General features: G+C 38.7%; 1 protein-coding gene across 1 annotated transcript in view; it reads right to left on the minus strand.

The window, feature by feature from the left end:
* The window catches only part of Map3k5 (mitogen-activated protein kinase kinase kinase 5), a 181,772-nt gene that overhangs the window by 104,255 nt on the left and 56,313 nt on the right, over positions 1 to 21,204 (minus strand). The window contains exons 2-3 of the mRNA XM_042701048.1: positions 13,342 to 13,481; positions 4,650 to 4,673 (exon numbers count right to left, since the gene is read on the minus strand). Coding sequence (XP_042556982.1) covers positions 4,650 to 4,673; positions 13,342 to 13,481 — 164 coding nt within the window. The remainder of the gene's footprint in view (positions 1 to 4,649; positions 4,674 to 13,341; positions 13,482 to 21,204) is intronic.

Consider the following 21,204-nt stretch of genomic DNA (forward strand, 5'->3'; position numbering starts at 1 on the left):
AGCTGAAAGCAAGAATTTAGAAAGCAGGATCATGCTCATTTATTGATGAACACATCACACTTTGAGAAACCTGCTATCCATTTGGTAGTAACTCCAAACAAAATCCAACTTCCAGGTAAACATTAAAAAACTCACAAAAAAAACCAAAAAACTTCAGCAGATTAAGGTTTGATTGGAGTAAGATAGGTAAGAGGAGAGATGGGTGGGATTAACAGATTGTTTTTTTTTTTAATGAAAATGTCTAGAAGATAGTTGTAAATATGAGATGACAATGTAAAGAAACTTCAAGTCCAAATGCTGGCCTGGGAATTTTTGTTGCCTTAACGAAAATGGAAGGGATCTCTCTACACAGGCAGACAAAAGGAAAGGGGTAAGCACTTGAATGAGACATCCAACAAACCCTACTGTCACCATTGTAGGGACGCTCAAAGTTCCAGTATTGGCTACCAGCCACACAGGCACAGGGGAAGCAAGAGAGTAACTCTCTTCTTAGCACTAGTCCAGTGAGGGTAAATTTTTACTCGGTCCTTGCATAGGCCAAGGTCTAGTCTAGCATGGTGCAGTCATACATTCAACTTTAACTACAGCACATGCATGAATAAAACTCACTGAAGAAGGTGCTGTTACCTTTTATTTACAGGTAGGGAGAAAGGGAGATTAGCTCACGCAGCTGATCTGCGATGTGTTTGTGACTAGATCAAAGAATCGCCAATTTACTACAACAACAACAAAAAGCCAGAAGTGGCTCAAGTGGAAGAGGGGTAGCTTTGAGCAAAGAAGTTCAGGAACAGCACTTGGTTAGGCCCTTGAGTTCAAGCCCCAGAACCGGCACAAAAGCAAAAACAAAAAACCACCCCAAAACAAAAGACCCTTCTCTATAAGGACATATGTGACCACCCGTGTGACTGACCCCTGCTTTCCAACCTTCTTTCACCTTCTACAGGAATCTTCCTTGAGCCACGTGGCTGAGTACAGGAAACAGATAAGAAATGTCAAACTTAATTATTTATGATATTTATTTATATTACCCTTTGAGGCACTTACATGTCAGTAAAAAAGCAGTAACAATTCCGAATTACAGATAAAATCTGGGAACTGTAAGAGGTTGACTACATTCAACTGTTCCTTTCCCAAGTTCTTCACGCAATGGCTGGAAGACTGATCAGGAAGGGGGCGGGGGGGGGGGGGGGAGGGAACAATCAAAGTCTTGCCTCTACAAGGTTACCAAGATCTTATAGCATGCCCACGAGTCCTTTGACTCAAGCCACTGCCTAAAGGACATCAGACAGGGGCGTTCCCAAAGTTTCTAGAGCTTAAGCTATGCATGAATTATCGCAGAAGAATATTTTAGAAACCCATCATAAACCAAAATGACAAAAGTGGGTTTTTTTTTGTTTTGTTTTATTTTTTGTCGGTCGTGAGGCTTGAACTCAGGGCCTGGGGGTGCTGTCCCTGAGCTCTTCTGCTTTAGCCACAGTACCATTTCTGTTTTTCTGGTAGTTAATTGGAGATGAGTCTCATGAAATTTCCTGCCTGGGGTGGCTTTGAACCACATCCTCAGATCTCAGTCTCCTGAGTAGCTAGGATTATAGGTGTGTGCCACCAGGACCTGGCAAAAAAAACCAGTTTATTCATTTGCTTATTTATTTATTTATTTATTGTGGTACTGGGGCTTGAACTCTGGGTCTCATTCCCTCACTTTGGCTTATTGCTCAAGGCTGATGCTCTATCACTTGAGCCCCAGCTCCACTTCTGGCATTTTGCTGGTTATCTGGAGTTAAGAGTCTCTCAGACTTTTCTGCCTGGGCTGGCTTTGAATTTGCAATTTGCTTCTTCAGATCTCAGCCTCCTGAGTAGTTAGGATTATAAGTATGAGCCACCAACAATCTGGCATAAAAGCAAAGTTTCAAATCTGCTCAGATGCAAAACGAGAATGGATTTAAAAGCCAATAAACCCCTAAAATAAAGTTTGCTGTCCAAACTTTCCAATACTCAAATGCTTAATAAAATTCTGTATCTTCAGAAGCCTTAGAAACATGAGTACTTGTGTATAAAGCATGAGCCATACACATCATTAGTGAAATACTGGGCACAGCAATAATGAACTATACATCATTACTGAAGTAGTAGGCATTGAGAATCATGGGTTTGGTAAAACTAATTCTGGAAGAGGATGACTACCAGATGTCTGGTGTTGAGGTTTGGCAATGGAGTGGTAAAATGAGAATTATACAATCAGCAGGAAAAGCACTCCCTAAATAAATCCCATGGTATAGGCCATCAGAATCTTTGTTGAAAACACCCAAGCATGCTAAAGCTTTTCCCAAGTTTCCAGCCTCACGACATGCAAGGGAGTTCCTTCTCCATGCTGCAAAGGCAATAATTTTATTTTCAATGTGCCATTATCAATGTGGGAAGACAGGGGAAAAGGGACCAGCTGCAGGAGGCGCCAGGATGCACAAAGCAGGCCAGGGGTAAGAGGCAGCCAGACAGCATGCACAGAGCGTTCATTGGGGTTGTTCCCATGACATTGTGCTTTCCAGAAAGATAACAACTGCTGAGAAAATCCACTCTAGTGAAATAATGAAAATTAATGAGATGGGAACATCTGTTTCCCAAGTTAGTTCCCATATAACTTAGCAATATGATTATAGTAATTTCTACTTGTAGATTGCCACTGAATTTATAGTATGAAGTAGATAATAATCCAAAATAAATAACATACTACTGTATGAGCAAGAGCAAAACACCTCAAATGTAGCAGCTGCCTTTTAGTAATAAGGTACTACTTCTACAATAATTAAACCTGATTTTTTGAAAGAGAAAGACACATATCTCCAACTCTGAAGGTGTGGCCATGAAACAGACAATGATCTCTCTGGTCCATGTTTACTCTCATGGCTATAAAACCTCCAAACTCAAAATAAAATCTTATTCTAATTATCTTCACTGTTTACACAAAGAAGTCTGATTCTGTTTTTCAATGTCATGTACTATATGAGGTGGATATAAATGTGGGAGGAAAATCATTGAAGCTTCTGGAAAAAAATACATCGAATCAGATGTGTACAACATTCAGCTGTTCAAGGACACCCAACACCTGGACCACAACAGCTTTCTCAAGTCAATGAGCACCTTGCTTCTGATGCACAGGTGCCATCTAAACCTCTCATCACCCAGCTTCTCCATGTATCCAAACTGGGCTGGCTGTGACTGGTTCTCTCCTGCTTCCCATATAAGGGAAGGCCACCTATGTTATCAAGGACCTTGATACCTTGATAACATAGCTATTCCATCCCTAGCAGGTCATCTTAACTTTCATTTTCTAGTGGTGTGCTTACATATGGATCACTGAGCTCTTCCAATTGTACTTCTCTTTTGTTGTCTTGTGGGACTGTTGTGAAGATTGTTGTCCCCACTCTCAACCTGTATCATGAGTCCCCTCCAGGACCAAGCCCAGCACCTGACATATAGATCATGTTCAGTTAGTACCTGTGATATAAAATGCGTTATACTGCATTGAAAGCATGCAGCAAGGAAGTGCTCATTTCCTGTAGAGATGAGAAGGATAAGGCTTTATAATGGCAACTTTAGCCATACAGCAATGAGGGCTCTGACCTGGGGAAATCTTAGTTTTAGAATTTCCCATCTAAAGAAAAACTATCAATTGCATTTTTAATCTTGTAATCTAACTTTTAATCACTTGCAGTCTTTATGTTATATATTCTTTTCACTCTAAATTGCAGGCATATATATCCTTTAAGATCTTTTTTTAATACAAGCTTAGTTTCTAAAATTAAATCTACACAGCATTTTCCTAACAGGGCTATTTTCACTAGAAGATTAAAATGTTTCCTCATGCAGCATTTTTTTTAATTTAAATTTTATTTTCTCACTTTTTTGTGTTTAATTCTTCTTGGAATTCTGTAGTTTGATCTCAAAAGACAGATTTAAACATTTTGGAACTTAACTTATTCTTGCTAAATAATGAGATAGATGATAGGTAGTTACATAGATACATATATATTTTATGTATACATATATACATGTATGTATATGATATATATGAGTATATGATATATACTACATAAATATATAAATACACCAACATATGTATATCTTTATGAATGAATCTATATTTGTGTTTATTTCTATATATGATGTTTTATCCTCATTCAGTGCTTTATAACCCCACAACACTGAAATATTGTGGAAATTGTGTTTTTTTGTTTTTTGTCAGTCGTGGGGCCTGAATTCTGGGCCTAGGCACCATCCCTCAGCTCTTCAGCTCAAGGTGAGCTCTCCACCACATGAGCCACAGCGTCACTTCTGGCTTTTTCTGCTTATGTGATGCTGAGGAATCGAACCCAGGGCCCCATGAATGCTAGGCAAGCACTCTACCACTGAGCCACCTTCCCAGCCCACTGGAAATTGTTTTTCTAAAATGTAAATACATATATAAAACCCATGTATCAGTGCCATGTCCATCATTATAAATAAACTATCATTGCAAAGAATTGTTTAGATGAAGAAATTCTAGAAGGAGTAACAAAAATTAGTAATTTGTAAAGATTAAGAATATATCAGAGATTAGTTGATGGAATAAAAGCATACTTAAGCCTTTGTGGAAGGCTAAGTAAAATACTCACAGTATTCTTGTGGCAAATGATTTCCTGAAAAACAAGAGGGAAAAGCAGAGACAATATTAATACAAAAGACAACTCAGTGGAACTACTTTAAGTGGAAAAATTTGTATTAACATTTATATTAGCAATTAGAAATTTTGTAGAGATCATGAACCTATGCATCTCGGAAGTTTATAACATGATGGAGCAGACAGGAAAACACAAAATTATTATCTATGGTTTAAGAATAATATTGCAATTGTGTAAAATCCCTGGACTGAATAATCTAAAATTATTTCCACAGAAAATGTATGTGTAGAATTTCCTGATCAGCTACAGTCTCTTTGGAAAAAAATTCAAACAAGTTTCCTTTCCCTAAGCACATTGGGTAGCTACAAATGAAAGGTACTGACCCCTGGCAAACCGATAAATAGTAAGAACACCAGACAATAATAGTTGTGTAAGTATAACTTGAGTATTTTGAGTACTAGAAGGGCAATGGAGTTGGATGCTAGTGGCTCATGCCTGTTATCCTAGTTGTTTGGGTGGCTCTGACTGGAAGGATTTCAATTCAAGGCCAACTCTGCCAGAAAATCTGCAAGAAAAGTCTGTAAGACTCCAACTCAATGGAAGAAACCTCACTCCAAAGAGAACCCTAAAATAGGCAGATCATGGTCCATGTATACACCCAGGCAGGAAGTGAGAGCTTATTTCAAAAACAACCAGCACAAACATGGGCTGGAGGCATGGCTCAGCAGCAGAGCTCCACTTTAACAAGTATTGTCCTGAGTAAACCCCAGTAACACTAAGAAAAATCAAGGCGGGGTGCTTGTGGCTCATGCCTGTGATCTTAGCTACTCAGGAAGCTGAAATCTGAGGATTGAGGCTCAAAGACAGCTCAGATAGAAAAAAAAACAAAACACTGAAATCTCTTCTCCAATTAACTAGGAAAAAAAAGAAGCCACAAGTAGAGGAATGTCTCTTGTGGTAGAATGCTAGTCATGAGTGAAAAAAACAAAGAGAAAGCCCACGGCCTTGAGTTTAAGCTCTAGGACCATGGTGTGTGTGTGTGTGTGTGTGTGTGTGTGTGTGTGTGTGTGTGTGTGTGTGTGTGTGTGTGTGTGTGTGTGTGTGTGTGTGTGTGTGTGTGTGTGTGTGTGCATGTATGTGCGCACACACACACCCACACAAACACAGAGAATGTATAATAGAATTGATAACCCATATACGCAGTGTCCCTAACTTTTAGGTGGTAAAGAATGTGTTAATATCATGCAAATAATGTGGCCAAGCAGTGCCTGTGCAAAACAAACTCTCACTAAAAGCAAAATGCAATTATTATTCTTTCTAGGCATTCAAATAACTAGACACTGGGGAGACAATCTTGAAAAATACACAGAATACAGGCTTTGCTGAGATTGTTATTTAGAAGAGAAAATGGGGTAGTGCACTGGAAAAGATGGCAGGCATGCTGTCATGGAAACCAGAAATGGAAAGCATTTGTGTAGCCCCAAAGGTGAATCCATCTGGCTCAGTACAAGAGCCAGACATCAGAGTCCAGCTGACCAGCCATTGTCTTTGGTCCTTCTGTTGCAATGCTAAAGCAACACAGAGGGCCAAAGGCTTTGACTTAGAGCAATATGCAAGACTGTTGAATATTCAAGAGTACCAGATGTGAATGTAAAAGTGAAAGAGGAAGAAACTGCACTGGCGGGTCCTGCGAGCCATATAGATACGAATGAAATACTAAAATACACTTTCAAAGCCTTACAACCTTGTTGATTCATGAAAGGACACATGCACATTTGAAATGACATATTGCAAGCCTAGATGGACTTGCATGTGTGCACACACATGCTAAAAGCACAAGCTAACAGCAAGCTTTATAGCTTCTCAGAGAAAGATGAACTGCAGAATGAAGAGGTCTGGGAAGATCAGCAGAGGAGATAGAGCTTGCTTTCAGGCTGAGTTGTGAGCCGAGATCTATTCAAACACAAAGCCAGGAGGCTGAGTTCCCAGCTAGAGATCTAGGGAAAGCAGAGGACCCCTTTAAGAAACAGTAAGTATTATCAATATGAACCAAGGAAGGAAGTTCATTTGGGGATCTATAGAAGAAAGAATTATAGAGACTTTAGAAACAGATCCTGAATAACACCATTGAGCTAAAGTAGAAAGTTCATTTTGACACGTACAGATATGAGTTATTTGGAGCTTTTTTTTTGAGACAGGATCTTGCTGTATAGTCTAGGTTTACAGGCCTCATGCCTCAGACTTCTGAGTGCTGGGATTACAGGCATGTACTACACACCCACTTCACAAAGTGTTGTTTAAGGGGAGTGTATGAATGAAAACCTATCAGCATTTATTGGAACACTGGTAGCAAATGTTGGGAACCACACAAATGTGCATCACTAGAAACTGGTTAAGTAAACTATATCCCTCTCCAATCAACAGAACAGAATGGAGCCAAAGAATAAGGGCATGCTTTCTGCACAGCTACAGAAACATTGACCAAGATATACTGGTAAGTTAGAGAAAAAATTGAATAGCTTTTAGACTCTGCTCCTATTTCAGTATAAGAAGGATCAAGATGCATTGTACTCCTAAACTGACATGTTGAAACCTTTTTTACTACTACTTAAAGATAGTGTTTAAAAAAGAAAGAGAGAGAGCAAGGACATTCTAATTTGCACATTCATAATAAAATCTCTCCAATGGGTACGAAAGGAACAGAACAGTAGTTGTCAATGGAATCAGCTAGTTGACTAGGGGATCAAAGTAAGAGAATAGCTCTTTTGCACATTTAAATTGTGGCATCAGGTATACGAATGTCCTAAGAAAGACAAATAAAGCCTTTTGAGCTTTTAGAAGTCCTAATTCAGTGGTGTTATGGTTTGAATATGGGTTCATGTTTTGAATGCTTGGTCCCCAGCCAGTTGGCATTGTTTTAGTGAAGCCTAGCTAGAGGAAATAGGTCTCTGAGAGACTGAAAATTACATGACACTCCTGTTCCCTTTCTCACTCTTGGCTTCTTTCCTCCCACGAAGAGAACACCACCTCCCCACATGGTCCCAAGGCCGTGGGATTTGCCCAAGTGCATGAGGTCCAGCAACAGAGGACCGACCGCTCCCAAAGCATGAACCCAGGACAAACCTTTCCCCTTCTAATTTGTTCTCTCAGGTTTTTTGATATAGCTCTGCAAAAGGAAGTAGTATGGATAGTAGTACCTAATAATAGAGGGGGAAAGCTTGTCACTAGCTTTTCTTATGCATATGAGAGACTTTTTTTTTTTAACAGTTCACATCTGAGGTTAAAATTGTTCGGTCTCAAGCAGAGCACAATGGCTCACACCTGTAATACAAACCACTAAGTAGGCTAAGATCTGATGATTGAGGTTTAAAGCCAACCCAGACAGGAAAATCTGTGAGACTCTTATCTCCAATTAACCAGCAAAAATTTAAAAAGCCAGAAGTACAGCTGTGGCTTAAATGGTAGAGTGCTAGCCTTGAGAGAAAAAGCTCTGGGAAAGTGCCCAAGACTTGAGTTCAAGGCCCAGCACGAGAGCGAGCGCACACACACACAAATTGCTCAGTCTCAGTGATGTGCTCACTTGATATTTTTAGACATTACCAAATTGCTTTCTGAAGCGACTATGAATTACACACTCTCTCCCAGCAGTATATCTGTACATCTGTACATTTCCCATTGTGTGTGCAGGGTGGGAGGGGGCCCCGCAGGGGAGCCCGTGGTGGGTGTGCCCCGAGCTCATGCATGCTAGGTAGTGAGTGCTCTATGACCAAGTTACACTCTAGCCCTTACCAGAGCTTTTAAATATTGACTATACTACGATGTGCAGTAGTGTTTCACTGTTTGGTTTTGCTTTGTTTTATAAGCAACATTGCTTAATGTGGGCAGGAGGGAAGGAGCTAGAGAAGGAAGCAGGAGAAAATGGTCACAAAAAAAGGAGTGCTGGTTAAAGAAGAAATGGTTGTTAGGGCTCAAAAAAATGAGACCCCCAGATATGGCACTCAGACAAGCTGAGCACTTTGAACTAAAATGCAGTCTCAGAGCCAAGATCTCTCTGACATTCTCCTGTCCCTTGTGTCTCTCTGTAGCTCCTGTCTCTAGCTGAAGGCCAAATCCTCCAGATTATCTAACAGAAAGACTAGAATCTACAATCAACACTACACACCACATTCTCAGCCCAGGTGAACTGTCTCAGGCTACTGTCTGTTCTTTGGACCCACTTATTTCTCTTGAGATTGACTTACTGAGAATATAGTTATAATATTCAATGTATATCCAATGAAATTAGGAAAATTGAGGGGAGGGGCTGAGTTGGGAGAGATGGGGGAATGAAAGGGGTAACAGTGATCAAGATACATGGAACTTAGAAGCTGATGTGTTGAATGATATAACCCCTTTGAACAACTACTTAAAGGCAAAATGAATATAATTTTTTAAAAAATAGAACACTCGCCAGGCGCCGGTGGCTCACACCTGTAATCCTAGCTACTCAGAGGCTGAGATCTGAGGATCACGGTTCAAAGCCAGCCCAGGCAGGAAACTCCATGAGACTATTATCTCCAATAAACCACTAGAAAACCAGAAGTGGTGCTGTGGCTCAAGTGGTAGAGCGCTGGCCTTGAGCTGAAGAGCTGAGGGATAGCACCCAAGCCCAGAGTTCAAGGCCCACGACCGACAAAAAAATAAAAATAAATAAATAAAAAATAGAACACTCAAAAAATCATTTTCTCTTCAGGCTGGAGAACAGGAAATCAATGATACAGCACTTACTTACTATGGTCCTCTATTCAGTTTCTATCAACACAAAACAAACAATGTGAATATTTATTCTTCTTCTAACATTGCATCTATTCTCCACTTCCCTCTTTCCTCTGAGGACAGTATTTAAGCATCAACACTCAGCCCCATCTTTGAGTTAACATACTTTGTGTGCCTCCTATATCCTTGTATAATAATAAATTTGTTCACCTCTTCTCCTTAGCTTAGCTCTGCTTATTTTTTGTTTTAGCAGATTCAGTTCTCCAATTCTCAGGGGATGGAGGGAGAGCAATTTTCTGATATCAGATATGTTTCATGCATCTGTACCACAGCTCACTAGGCAGCAGAGTCCAGATTGACTCTCCACTTACTGAGAGACTCCTTTTAAATGTGCAAATATGTCAAAAAACCCAAACCCAACATCTGTTATTAGCATTTCTTATTTTAAAGCAAATGTAAATCTCAGCATCTGTCTTCAGTGAGCATTATTAGGTTCATGAGAACTTCTCATGAGATTGGTTTAAAGAAAATTGTTATAATGCTAAATAAAAAAGAACCAACTTCCCTTTCAGAAAGTAAAATGATCTATTTTGGAAAGAAGATAAATGACACCATATCTTCTAGAATGGAATAGTGTTTGTGAATTACAACAGATAAGAATTTTATTGCAAGTACCTAATGAGTACATGTGAAATCTCCTTCCAAATTACAATTTAGACATAGTTTTTAAGTACTTTTATAGTTCCCATCAATAATTTTTCAAGAAGTGTAAAGATATTTTTTTCTATTTCTAAGAATTCACTGCCAAAGAGAAACTGCTGTCTTCAACACAGAGCAGTAGATGAAAATAAAACCAGTGCAGCTGTACCTTCTCTGATGCCCAAAGAATCCACGTACGCAAACTGCATATATAACAAGAATAGCACTCTAATTCTGTCTCTACCCCTGTGAAAATAGGGAGTTGCTTTACTTTGTCTGCCTATCCTCCCTTGAGCTGTGATCTGACTATCTCTTGTCCTTATTCCAGTGTAGTCTTTCTTTCTGTTGTAGATGGTAAGAGGTAAGAAGGTTATCTCTATTACCCACTGCAAAATTAAATACAAGTATGCACAGTTCCATCTACACCTACCCATCAATGTTTTGCAGTAAAGAGGACCTTTTAGGGCAGGAAATTGTTTAGACTATAAAAAATACTTCCTGTGCCACATATTTCTGTCCTGTACTACAAGGCTCCACAGACTGACTGGTTAGAAATGGTGTAAGAAAATGGAAGACTCATGTTAATGGAAAGGGAAAGAAAAGGAGAAAAAAAAGCTACATGTTACACAGGAAAATATGAGAGGCCTAGCTAATGTTTGTTTGTTTGTTTTAATGAAAAATCCTGTATCCTCTGCAGATACGGAGAGAAATGCAATAGACAATGAATAAGCTGGTGGTTAGGTAGTATTGGCTGTGGAGTGGGGCAGATCTGGTTGAAAATGTCCTTTGCTCTATCATCTTGGAAACATGAATGTGTCTGAGTCTCAGCTTGCAATTCTGTAAAATTATGATAGAAAATATACCTATCAAAAGTGCTTTAAAAATTAAAATACAGGGCTGGGAAGGTAGTTCAGTGGTAGAGTGCTTGCCTTACATGCATGAAGTCCTGGGTTCCATTCCTCAGCACCACATAAGCAGAAAAAGCTGGAAGTGGCTCTGTGGCTCAAGTGGTAGAGTGCTAGCATTGCGTCCAGGCCCAGAGTTCAGGCCTCACATCCAACAACAACAACAACAAAATTAAAATACATTTCCTCCACATTAAAATTCTCATTAGGATTACTGCTTGAAAGTCTTTATGAAGAGTCCTTAAGAAGCCAGGTGCTGGTGGCTCATGCCTGCAATCCTGGCTACCCAGAAGGCTGAGATGTGAAGATCATGACTCAAAGCTAGCCCAGGCAGGAAAGTCTGTGAAACCCTTATCTTCAATTAACCACCAGAAAACCGGAAGTGGAGCTGTGCCTCAAAGTGGAGAGCACTAGTCTTGAGTAAAAAGAACTCAGGGACAGCACCTAGGTGCTAAGTAAAAGCCCCTTGACTGACAAAAAAGAAAAAAATTAACTATGGGCTGGGGAATGTAGCTCAGCAGTAGAGCAGTGGCTCAAGGTCATGTCCCCAAACCCTGGATTCAGCTCTTAACACCATGCACACACACAAAAATGCAGTGTAAAAAAATGTATACACAGGGGGCTGGGAAGGTGGCTCAGTGGTAGAGCGCTTGCCTTGCATGCATGAGGCCCTGGGTTCCATTCCTCAGCACCACATAAGCAAAAAGAAAAAAGCCAGAAGTGGCACTGTGGCTCAAGTGGTAGAGCGCTAGCCTTGAGCTGAAGAGCTGAGGGACAGTGCCCAGGCCCAGAGTTCAGTCCCCATGACCAGACCCCCACCCCCAAAATGTATATACATAAAGCACTAAATACCTAGCATATGGTAGAGATGCTCAAGAAGCAAGATAATAAGCACATACAAGATTAATAAGCATAGTTTAGATATCCTTAGACTTTTTAAAGAACTCCTTTACTCAAATATTCCTAAGAAAACAATTAAGCCAGATTCTTTGGCTCATACAAGTTCCCGGTAAGATTAGCTTTATTTCTTTCTCTCAAATGTAACTGTAATTCATGAAAAAAACTTCCCTAAGAAAGAACTGTCATAACGTTTGATAGTCAGATGTTAGCTGGGGAAGAACAAAACAGAATAGAAAGAAAGTTTCTGATACAGCCTCACCTATTTAACTTAAGCTAAAGAAAAATGAAGAGGATCAAGAATAAATAAAATCATCTCATTCTTTCATCAACTGCTAATCAAAATGTTTATCTTAACAGTCAGTTCCAAATTTTATTATGTAGTAATGAAAGGGGTAAAACTATAGGAAAATTAAGTAGTGATCTTAAAGATCACTCTAAGCAAAAAGCAGATTAAGACTAAAATTCACTCTGAAAAGAAATGCATGTCAACCCAGTGCCTGGCATACAGTAAATATATTTGCTCAGTGCAACGTCCACATTTTTCTGAGAGAGCCATACATGCTTTACATACCCACAAAAGAGCAAGACAGTACTTTAAAAAAATTAGCAAGGATTTGAGGGTTGAGAAACTTCAGTTACCAATAGTTGAGCTGTTAGAATTATGTTCTGAACTCATTCTAGAGCCCTGTATCCCAAGGCCATTTCTGATTTGGGAATTGGAGGACAGAGATGAGAAAAGGCCACTTGAAATGAGCTGGAAACTGCACAAAGGAAATGGGCCATTCTAGGCTCAGCATGAAGTTCACTGAATGGTAAGATGCTGTTCAAAGAATCCCACAGTGTAAAGTCATCTTGCAAAATTAGTTAGGAAACTTTGCTGGCAAAGGAAATGATTTTAATATCAGGGATATTCTTATTCATGGATAGAGTGATATCCAAATAGGTAATCTTAAGCAGTAAGCTTTAATTCCCACCTTGATTGAAATGTTATTTCAGTGTACAGGCATAGCAATTTTCTCAGGATACTCAGAATTTCTACTCTGAGCACTTTCAGTAGAAAGCATACTTTAGTTGGAACAATTTGGGTACAATGAAGAGCCCAATGATCAGGTACCAGGCCTGACATACCTTCTAAAATCTCTTTTTCTTTATCCTAAGTGTGTACCTGTGCCTTCTTTTAACACAGTCTCCTCAGAAGCAACTCAACTAAAATTCAGAACCCAATAATAAGTTTTTTCTACCTATGTATCACTTACATTTCTTCATGGTGAGGTCCAGATAGACCTCATAAATTCATAAGTAATTGGGGACTAATTACCGAAAACATACTTGCACAAGCATAAGTGACTTAAAATATTTTGGATGAAAAAGAGGTCTCCTTGAACACCGGTGCTGAAATTAAACACTGGAAAAAACAAGAGAGCTACCTTCAAGGACTGCAGAGAGTCTGAGTTAGTGTCACAGTAGAGGATGATGTTGTTGGCCATGCTGAAGCTTTCTCTCACCCCAAGATGGTAAAACAAGGACGGCTGACGGAAGGCATCACTCATCTCTACCACCGCAATATCTGCAAGTAGAAAACAAAGACTTCAAAAGATGACTCCTAAATCATGCCTAATAAGCACATTTCAGCTTCATTAACTTAGTACTCAAAAGAGGAAATGAGGAAAGAAAAGGGATGTTTCTCTCTTCATGTCAAACTGAATTTTAAAATTGCAGTTCCACTGAAAGTAGTTTTATAAAATTCTACAAAACCTGCATCTTTTTTAACAAGACAGTCATATAATAATTGCAGATTACTGTGGTGGAAAGCAGGAGCTAGTGCTCTCTGCTAAATTTCAGCAATGAAACAAACAAGTTTATGAACAAAGCCACTTAAAAACCAGATCTGTAGAAAACAAGAGTAAGTAACAAGGCCAGGTGCCAGTGGCTCATGCCTGTAATCCCAGCTACTAAGGAGGCTGAGATCCCAGGACTGCAGTTCAAAGCCAGCTCAGGCAGGAAAGTCCATAACTCTTATCTCCAATAAACCACCAGAAAACTGGAAGTGGAGCTGTGGCTCAAGTGGTAGAGCACTAGCCTTGAGCTGAAGAGCTGAGGGACAGGAACGAGAGTTCAAGCCCTACAACTGACCCCCCCCCCCAAAAAAAAAGAGTATGTAACAAGTAAAAAAATTGTCTTTTACAAAGCAGATAAATTTGTTAATCCAGAGCTAGGTTTCAGAATTAATATAAACTAAATTTTGGCAATTATTATCAGGAAAAGAAGTGAAAGTATAGTAAATTGAGACTAAAAATGGCAATAGAGCTATACATACCAATTCCTCCAATTTGTAAAGATAATTAATATGAAGATACCAGAAACTGAATGGCAGAATTTTACAATTTTATTTTGCCAGAAATAAAATTCAGATTACTCTGAATTTCACTTTGGATATTGACAAATATGTAAGAAAAACTAACAAAATGTATTACGTGTTATACTATGAGAATCATAGATACTATGTTTAAATTTTATTTGTAGAATGCAAGAATGGCTCAATGAAAGAAATCATGAAAATTTCCACTTATGCTCCAGATACATTAATTGCAGTACAAAATCCATTTTCCATGAAGAAGAGCTGCATGGTGAGTTGGGAAGGCAGATTTGTGTTAAAGAACATTCTGTAATATGCATGAGACCCTACATTTAATCCTTAGCACCATTCACATACATGGATGTTACAAACTAAAAATACTAAAGAATTCCCTAATGTGAACAATGTACATTTTATAAAATTTTGTACTTATAAGTATGCCCACGGAAATAAGGGAAAAAAGTTTGTCAACAATCCCCCAAGCAATACAATAGCTTTCTGAAAATCCCAACCAATCTGGTAAAATCTTTTGAAAGTATTCTCTAAAATAAAATCATAATTATTTTTACTTGGATATATGATGCTTGACAGCCAACAAAAAAACAAAGCAAAAGGAAAAAAAAACCTACCCCAATAGAATTAACTGGATTACTCTTGACGTACTAAATATAATTTAGTGAGGTATATCAAGTATTATCAAGATACAAATTATTAGCATAAAAACTAAGAACAGCCTTTACCATTGCCATAAACATTTGGAAAATAAATCATAAAAGAGAAAAGTCTTACAAATGATATAGGTGAAGTTACCTGTATGTCCACAGAAATGTTATTTTTTACCATAAAATAAAATAAGTCTCCATAAGTCCCCTAAGATTAATAATAATAATAGTGTTTTTGATGCTAGGGCCAAGCATACTAGGTAAGTTCTCTATCATTGAGCCTACCTCCAGCCCCAAAATAATACTCTGAAAAAGCTAGTTGATATAGAATCTGACTTACTTATTAAAAATATGGAATTAGAACTCACATTCATTAAAATAAGTCCAACACTGTGGAGGAGAAAGAAGATTTATTGATGTCATTAAAAGGAGACAGGTCAAAGGTGCTTAATATAAAAAGATTTTCTTTTGGGGTCCTTAACATTTCTACATTAAAAAAAAAAATCAAACACATGAAACAAATGAGTCATTGCACCCTGCCCACACAGCCATCTGCCTCCTGCCCCCATGCTGCCTCGGCCTCCTCAGGTAACAACACTCAAGAGTCAATCGCTCAGCTTTAGAATCCAGACAGCCAAATAAACCATGACTGATGAAAACTAAGAGATGTGCAGAGCAAAATGGCAGCTATGTTCAGGTAACAAACGAGGAAGATGCTCACCAGAGAGCTGACTCTCAGAATTCATTGATCTAAACATTAAAACAAATAGAGATTGATTTTTACCTGTTGTACAGAACATTAAAAAGTACTTACTGGCTGGGCTCTGGTGGCTCACGCCTGTAATCCTACCTACTCATGAGGCTGAGATCTGAGGATCGTGGTTCAAAGCCAGCCCAGGCAGAAAAGTCCCTTTGAGATTCTTATCTCCAATTAACCACTCAAAAACCAGAAGTGGCACTGTGGCTCAAGTGTAGAGTGCTAGCTTTGAGTACTTTCAAGCCCAGAAACCAACAACAAAAACTATTTACTGATCCAATTTTAAAATACAGTAATAAAGTATAGTAACTCAGGAAAAGGTGGTTATATTTCAGATATTAAATTCAGATGAGTGATTATTCTAACACATTATTATTTCATAGACACACACACACACACACACACACACACACACACACACACGGGTTTGAATTCAGGGCCTAACACTTGCTAGGAAGGTCCTCTACCACTGAGTCATGCTCTTCTTTTTATGCCAATTCTGGGGCTTGAACTCAGGGCATGGGCACTGATCCTTTGTGCTCAAGCACTCTACCACTTGAGCCACAGCCCCACTTCTGACTTGTTTTTGGAAGTTACTTGGAGATAAAGAGTCTCATGGACTTTCCTGCTAGGCTGGCTTTGAACTGATCCTCAGACCTCAGCTTCTTGACTAGGTAGGATTACAAGCATGAGTCACCAGTGTGTGGCTGACCATGTACTTTTTAGTACTAGTTATTTTGGCATACTCTCACTTACTGGCTACACACACTCCTGGACTTTGATATACCTATTTTAGACTTCCTTAGTAGATGACAGACATGCATCACTGTACACAGCTATTGAATGAAAAGAAGTCTCATATATATGCTTGCGGTCTCTAACCTCAGCCTCCTAGTAGCTAGTACTATCGGCATGAACCATTAGCACTTGATTTAAATTTAGTTTTTAATTGCTTTAGAGAAAAATTCACTTTTTTGTCTCTGGTAATCAGTTCAATGTACTTGAGAAATATCAAGTTTTTACTCCCAAAATACAGTTCCTTCCCTTGAAAAAACTTTCATGTTTTTCTTTTACTATCAATACAACTCCATCTCAATGATAACCACCTACCAACCTGTTCACTACCTTTGTAGTGTTTTGCCTTTTCCAGAATACTAAAGTGATAGAATAGTATGTAGGCTTTTGGGTTTGACTTTGTACTAAAATGTCTTTGAAACAATCTATAACAGTAGGATTAAAGGACATTGTGGGAAAATTTTTATTAAAGCTGCTATTCATATACAAGTCTTTGTACCAACATTGCCCATTTTTTAAGTTATTAAGTTATTGTTGAGGCTTACATGTTCTTTATATTCTGTGGATATTATTCCTCTTAGGTGTGTGATGTGCAAATACTCTCTCCTAGTCTGTGAGTTGTGCTTCTCTTAAATGTCTTTAGAAGAACAAGTTTCTAAGTTTATATCCAGTTATCAACTTTTTTTCTTATGAATGGTGCTTTGAATGTGATATTTATAAGTCCTACTTAACCCAAAGTCTCAGAGGTTTTCTCTTTTGATTTTTTTTTACTAGAAGTTTTAAGTATTACACTATACATGTAGGTCTATACTCCATGCGTCGAGATTCACATTGGTTATGAAGATTCTCCTATCTCCACTGAATTGCATCTACATGTTTGTCAAAAGCTCATGACCTACATTTTTGAGTCTGTTTCTAGATTCTGTCCCACAGGTTAATGTGTCTACATTTTACCAATGTTAAAACAATGTTTTCATAGCTGGAGCTTTACGGTAGACATTGGAACCAGGCCGGTCAAGTCCTTCCATCTCCATTCTGCTTTCCAAGTTGTTTTGACTGTTTAGGTTGTTTTATTATTAGTCAGCTTTCTCCCACTGTGACAAATAAGTTTGCACTGTGATAAATTAGTTTACAATAAGGACAGGTTTATTTTGACTTATGGCTGTCTTTCACACGTAGTCACTGGCCCCATTGTCCTTGGGCCTGTAGCAAGGCAGCATGAAGGAGCAGCAGGTACCTGAAGGAACAAAGCTAACCACCACATTGCAACCAGAAAGCAATGAGTTAAAGAGAGAAGAGGCCAGCATCTTAACATCTCTTTTTTGGGCAACTTCTTACCTAGCCTACCTAGCCTTCCTTCCACTGAGATATGCCATTTAAAGGATCTACCACCTCCCAAAAACATCACAGCCTGGAAACCAAGCATTTTATATATGGGCCATGGGAAACATTCAAGATCTATCTACAGGAGTTGTGTGTTACAATTATTTGATATTTGACAACTGCTCATTGATAGATATACAATAATCCTACTAAGATTCTGATTGGGATTGTTCTGAATCTGTAGATCACTTTGGGTAGATCTACAATACTAAGTCTTTTGATGAACCCACGAATATGACAGGTCTTTAAGTTTTCTTTAAGGGCTGGGAAGGTGGCTCAGTGGTAGAAGGCTTGCCTCACATGCATGAGGCCCTGGGTTCGATTCCTCAGCACCACATGAACAAAAAGCCGGAAGTGGTGCTATGGCTCAAGTGGTAGAGTGCTGTTAGCCTTGAGCTGAAGAGTGCAGGGAGAGCGCCCAGGCCCAGAGTTCAAGCCCCATGACCAAAAAAAAAGTTTTCTTTACATTTCAGTATTTTTTCAAAATATAGACTGTATGCATACTTAAATTGCATCTAATGTTTCAGTTTTTGGATCTATTATATATCACATTTATTATATATCACATTTTTGAAATCTAATCTTAATTGTTCATTGCTAGTATATAAAAATGATTTTTTGTATATTCAAGATCTTCTACATAGAGAATCATATTATGAAACAACAAAAAGTGGCTTTGTCTCTACCTTTCCAATACATGTGCCTTTTATTTTTGTTTTCTTTTGTCTAGTTATACCAGCTAGGACTTCCAGTAACATGTTACTATTTTTTTTTTGTGGCTGAACCAAAGCTTGAACTCAGCGCCTTTCACTTTTTCTGGGCTTTTACACTCACAGCTCATGCTCTACCACTTGAGCCAAGCCACTAATTTTAGCTTTTTGCTTGATTAATTGGAGATAAGAGTCTCATGGATCTGTCTGTCCAGGCTGACTTCAAACCCAGATTCTCTTATCTCAGACTTCTGAGTAGTTAGGATTAAAGGCATGAGTCACAAGTGCTATATATTACTTTCTTAACAGCTATAGTTCATCATCTAACTAATGAAACTATTATCGTATAGCTACCTCCTAACTTGGATGGATATCTTCTCAGAAGTCAATAAACATTTCTTATAAAATGACCCTGACATGTCAGAAATACAAAATAGTATGAAATTGTAATAAATTAAACAAATACTTGATACTCTAATTTTTAAATGCATTGACAATATACCTATTTTATTTCACAGACACATATTCAATATTTCTATTGGTCAGACACTTGATGCATTACAGATATGAACTTAATCTTCCCAGTTTTCTTTTGTGGTAGATAAAAATATATAACAGCACAGAAACAGAACTATCTGCTAAAGACCAGCTAGCAAGTGATATAATCAAGATCAAACTCAGAAATCTAGTTTCAGACTTCATTCTCTTAGCTCTCCATTAACCCCACCCTACACTTTCAAGAAATGGAAGTTCATAAGCTCAGAACACAAATAAAAGGCTAAAGTAGGTCTGAGGAGCAAAGCATAGTACTTGTGTCATGTATTTCATGAGCAAGTGCTGTTAGTCATTGTCCAATCAAGTTTCTGTGGTCAGCCGTGAGTAAAACTGCCATGAATAAAAGTCTAAAGCAAAACCAGTCATTCAAAGTACAAAGACACAAAATTCTCTGACATTTTACCTGCCATGCTTTGTTTCATTGTTCCAATGACTTCAAGTTAAATACAGCATAAAATTAGGCTTTCCTGGAGTTTATTAAAGCATAATAAAGTTTAGGGCAATCACATAAATCTGTTAAACCTAATGTCATTTTGACCACTGAATAACATAGTTTATGATCTGTGACAGTTTTTCAAATTTTTTCCTCCATAATGTAATATTCATTGTTATATATCTTACATGAGACGAACTGGGTTAAAGGAAAACATTTATCTTTTACTTTTCACCTACTCAGTGATTTTTCTTAGGAACTATATTGCCTGTGACCAGACAAGAGCTTACCTACATATAGCCTACAAGTTGCTTACTCCAGAATGCTACAATTAAGGAAAACTTCCCAAATTATCCTAGTGGACTACCCTTTTTTTTTTTTTGGTCAGTCGTGGGGCCTGAATTCAGCCTGGGCACCATCCCTCAGCTCTTCAGCTCAAGGCTAGCACTCTACCACTTGAGCCACAGTGCCACTTTCAGCCTTTTTTTTTAATAATATTTTTTTTTAATTTTTTTGGGGGGGGGCCTGGGCGCTGTCCAACTCTTCAGCTCAAGGCTGGCGCTCTACAACTTGAGCCATAGCGCCACTTCTGGCTTTTTTCTTTTTGCTTATGTGGTGCTGAGGAATCGAACCCAGGGCCTCATACATGCAAGGCAAGCGCTCTACCACTGAGCCGCCTTCCCAGCCCCATCAATGCTCTTTTGATGGATGAAGCATACCTATCTGGACAGGACATTCCATGGATATGGAGACAGAGAAATGGATGAAACCTGACAAGTTCAGGTCACCAAAATAATTGCAGGAAAACCCACAGAATGAAAAGGGGCCTAGAATAAGGTCCCAGAGAAAGGCAGAAAACCATAGTAGGAAGTGAAAGCAACCATTCCTCTGGGTGAATCAAGAGAGGTCCCCCAAAGAACAGACAAACCCCAAATGCTCATCTTATTTGACTCCAAAGGAAAATGTAACATGCATTCTATTGTTGTTGTTTTTTTTTTCGGTCGTGGGGCTTGAACTCTGGGCTTGGGCGCTGTCCCTCAGCTCTTCAGCTCAAGGCGAGCACTCTACCACTTGAGCTACAGCGCCACTTCTGGTTTTCTGGTGGTTTATTGGAGATAGGAGTCTCACGGTCTCTCCTGCCCGGGCTGGCTTTGAACCGCGATCCTCAGATCTCAGCCTCCTGAGTAGCTAGGATTATAGGCGTGAGCCACCAGCGCCCGGCTTCTATTGTTTTTTTTATGTTTTATGAATGATTACATGCTGATGATCCAAGAGAGGTCTCCCAAAGAGCAAAAAAAACCCAAATACTCATCCCTTGTTTGTCTCCTAAGGAAAATGCAACATCTATCCCATTGATTTTTCTATTTTATGAATGATTAAATGCAATTTGTGACTAAATGACTATATAAAAATTACAGAAATGTTTCTTGTGACTTAAAAGCAGTATCTTAGTAGTGTTCTGAGCACCTGATAGATGGGTTTTCTAATCTGGCAGCATAAAAAACTTGGAAATGGAAAAACTTCTATTGCACAGCTAGGGTAGCTGACTTTTTCAGGAAGGACCAAAAAATGATCTATTATCTAAATCGATTTGATAATTCCCACCATAAATTACTACTTACGTGGTTTCATCAGTTTA

The sequence above is a fragment of the Dipodomys spectabilis genome, unplaced genomic scaffold (genome assembly GCF_019054845.1).
Source record: "Dipodomys spectabilis isolate Male_0828 unplaced genomic scaffold, ASM1905484v1 ptg000001l, whole genome shotgun sequence".
Lineage (NCBI taxonomy): Eukaryota > Metazoa > Chordata > Mammalia > Rodentia > Heteromyidae > Dipodomys > Dipodomys spectabilis.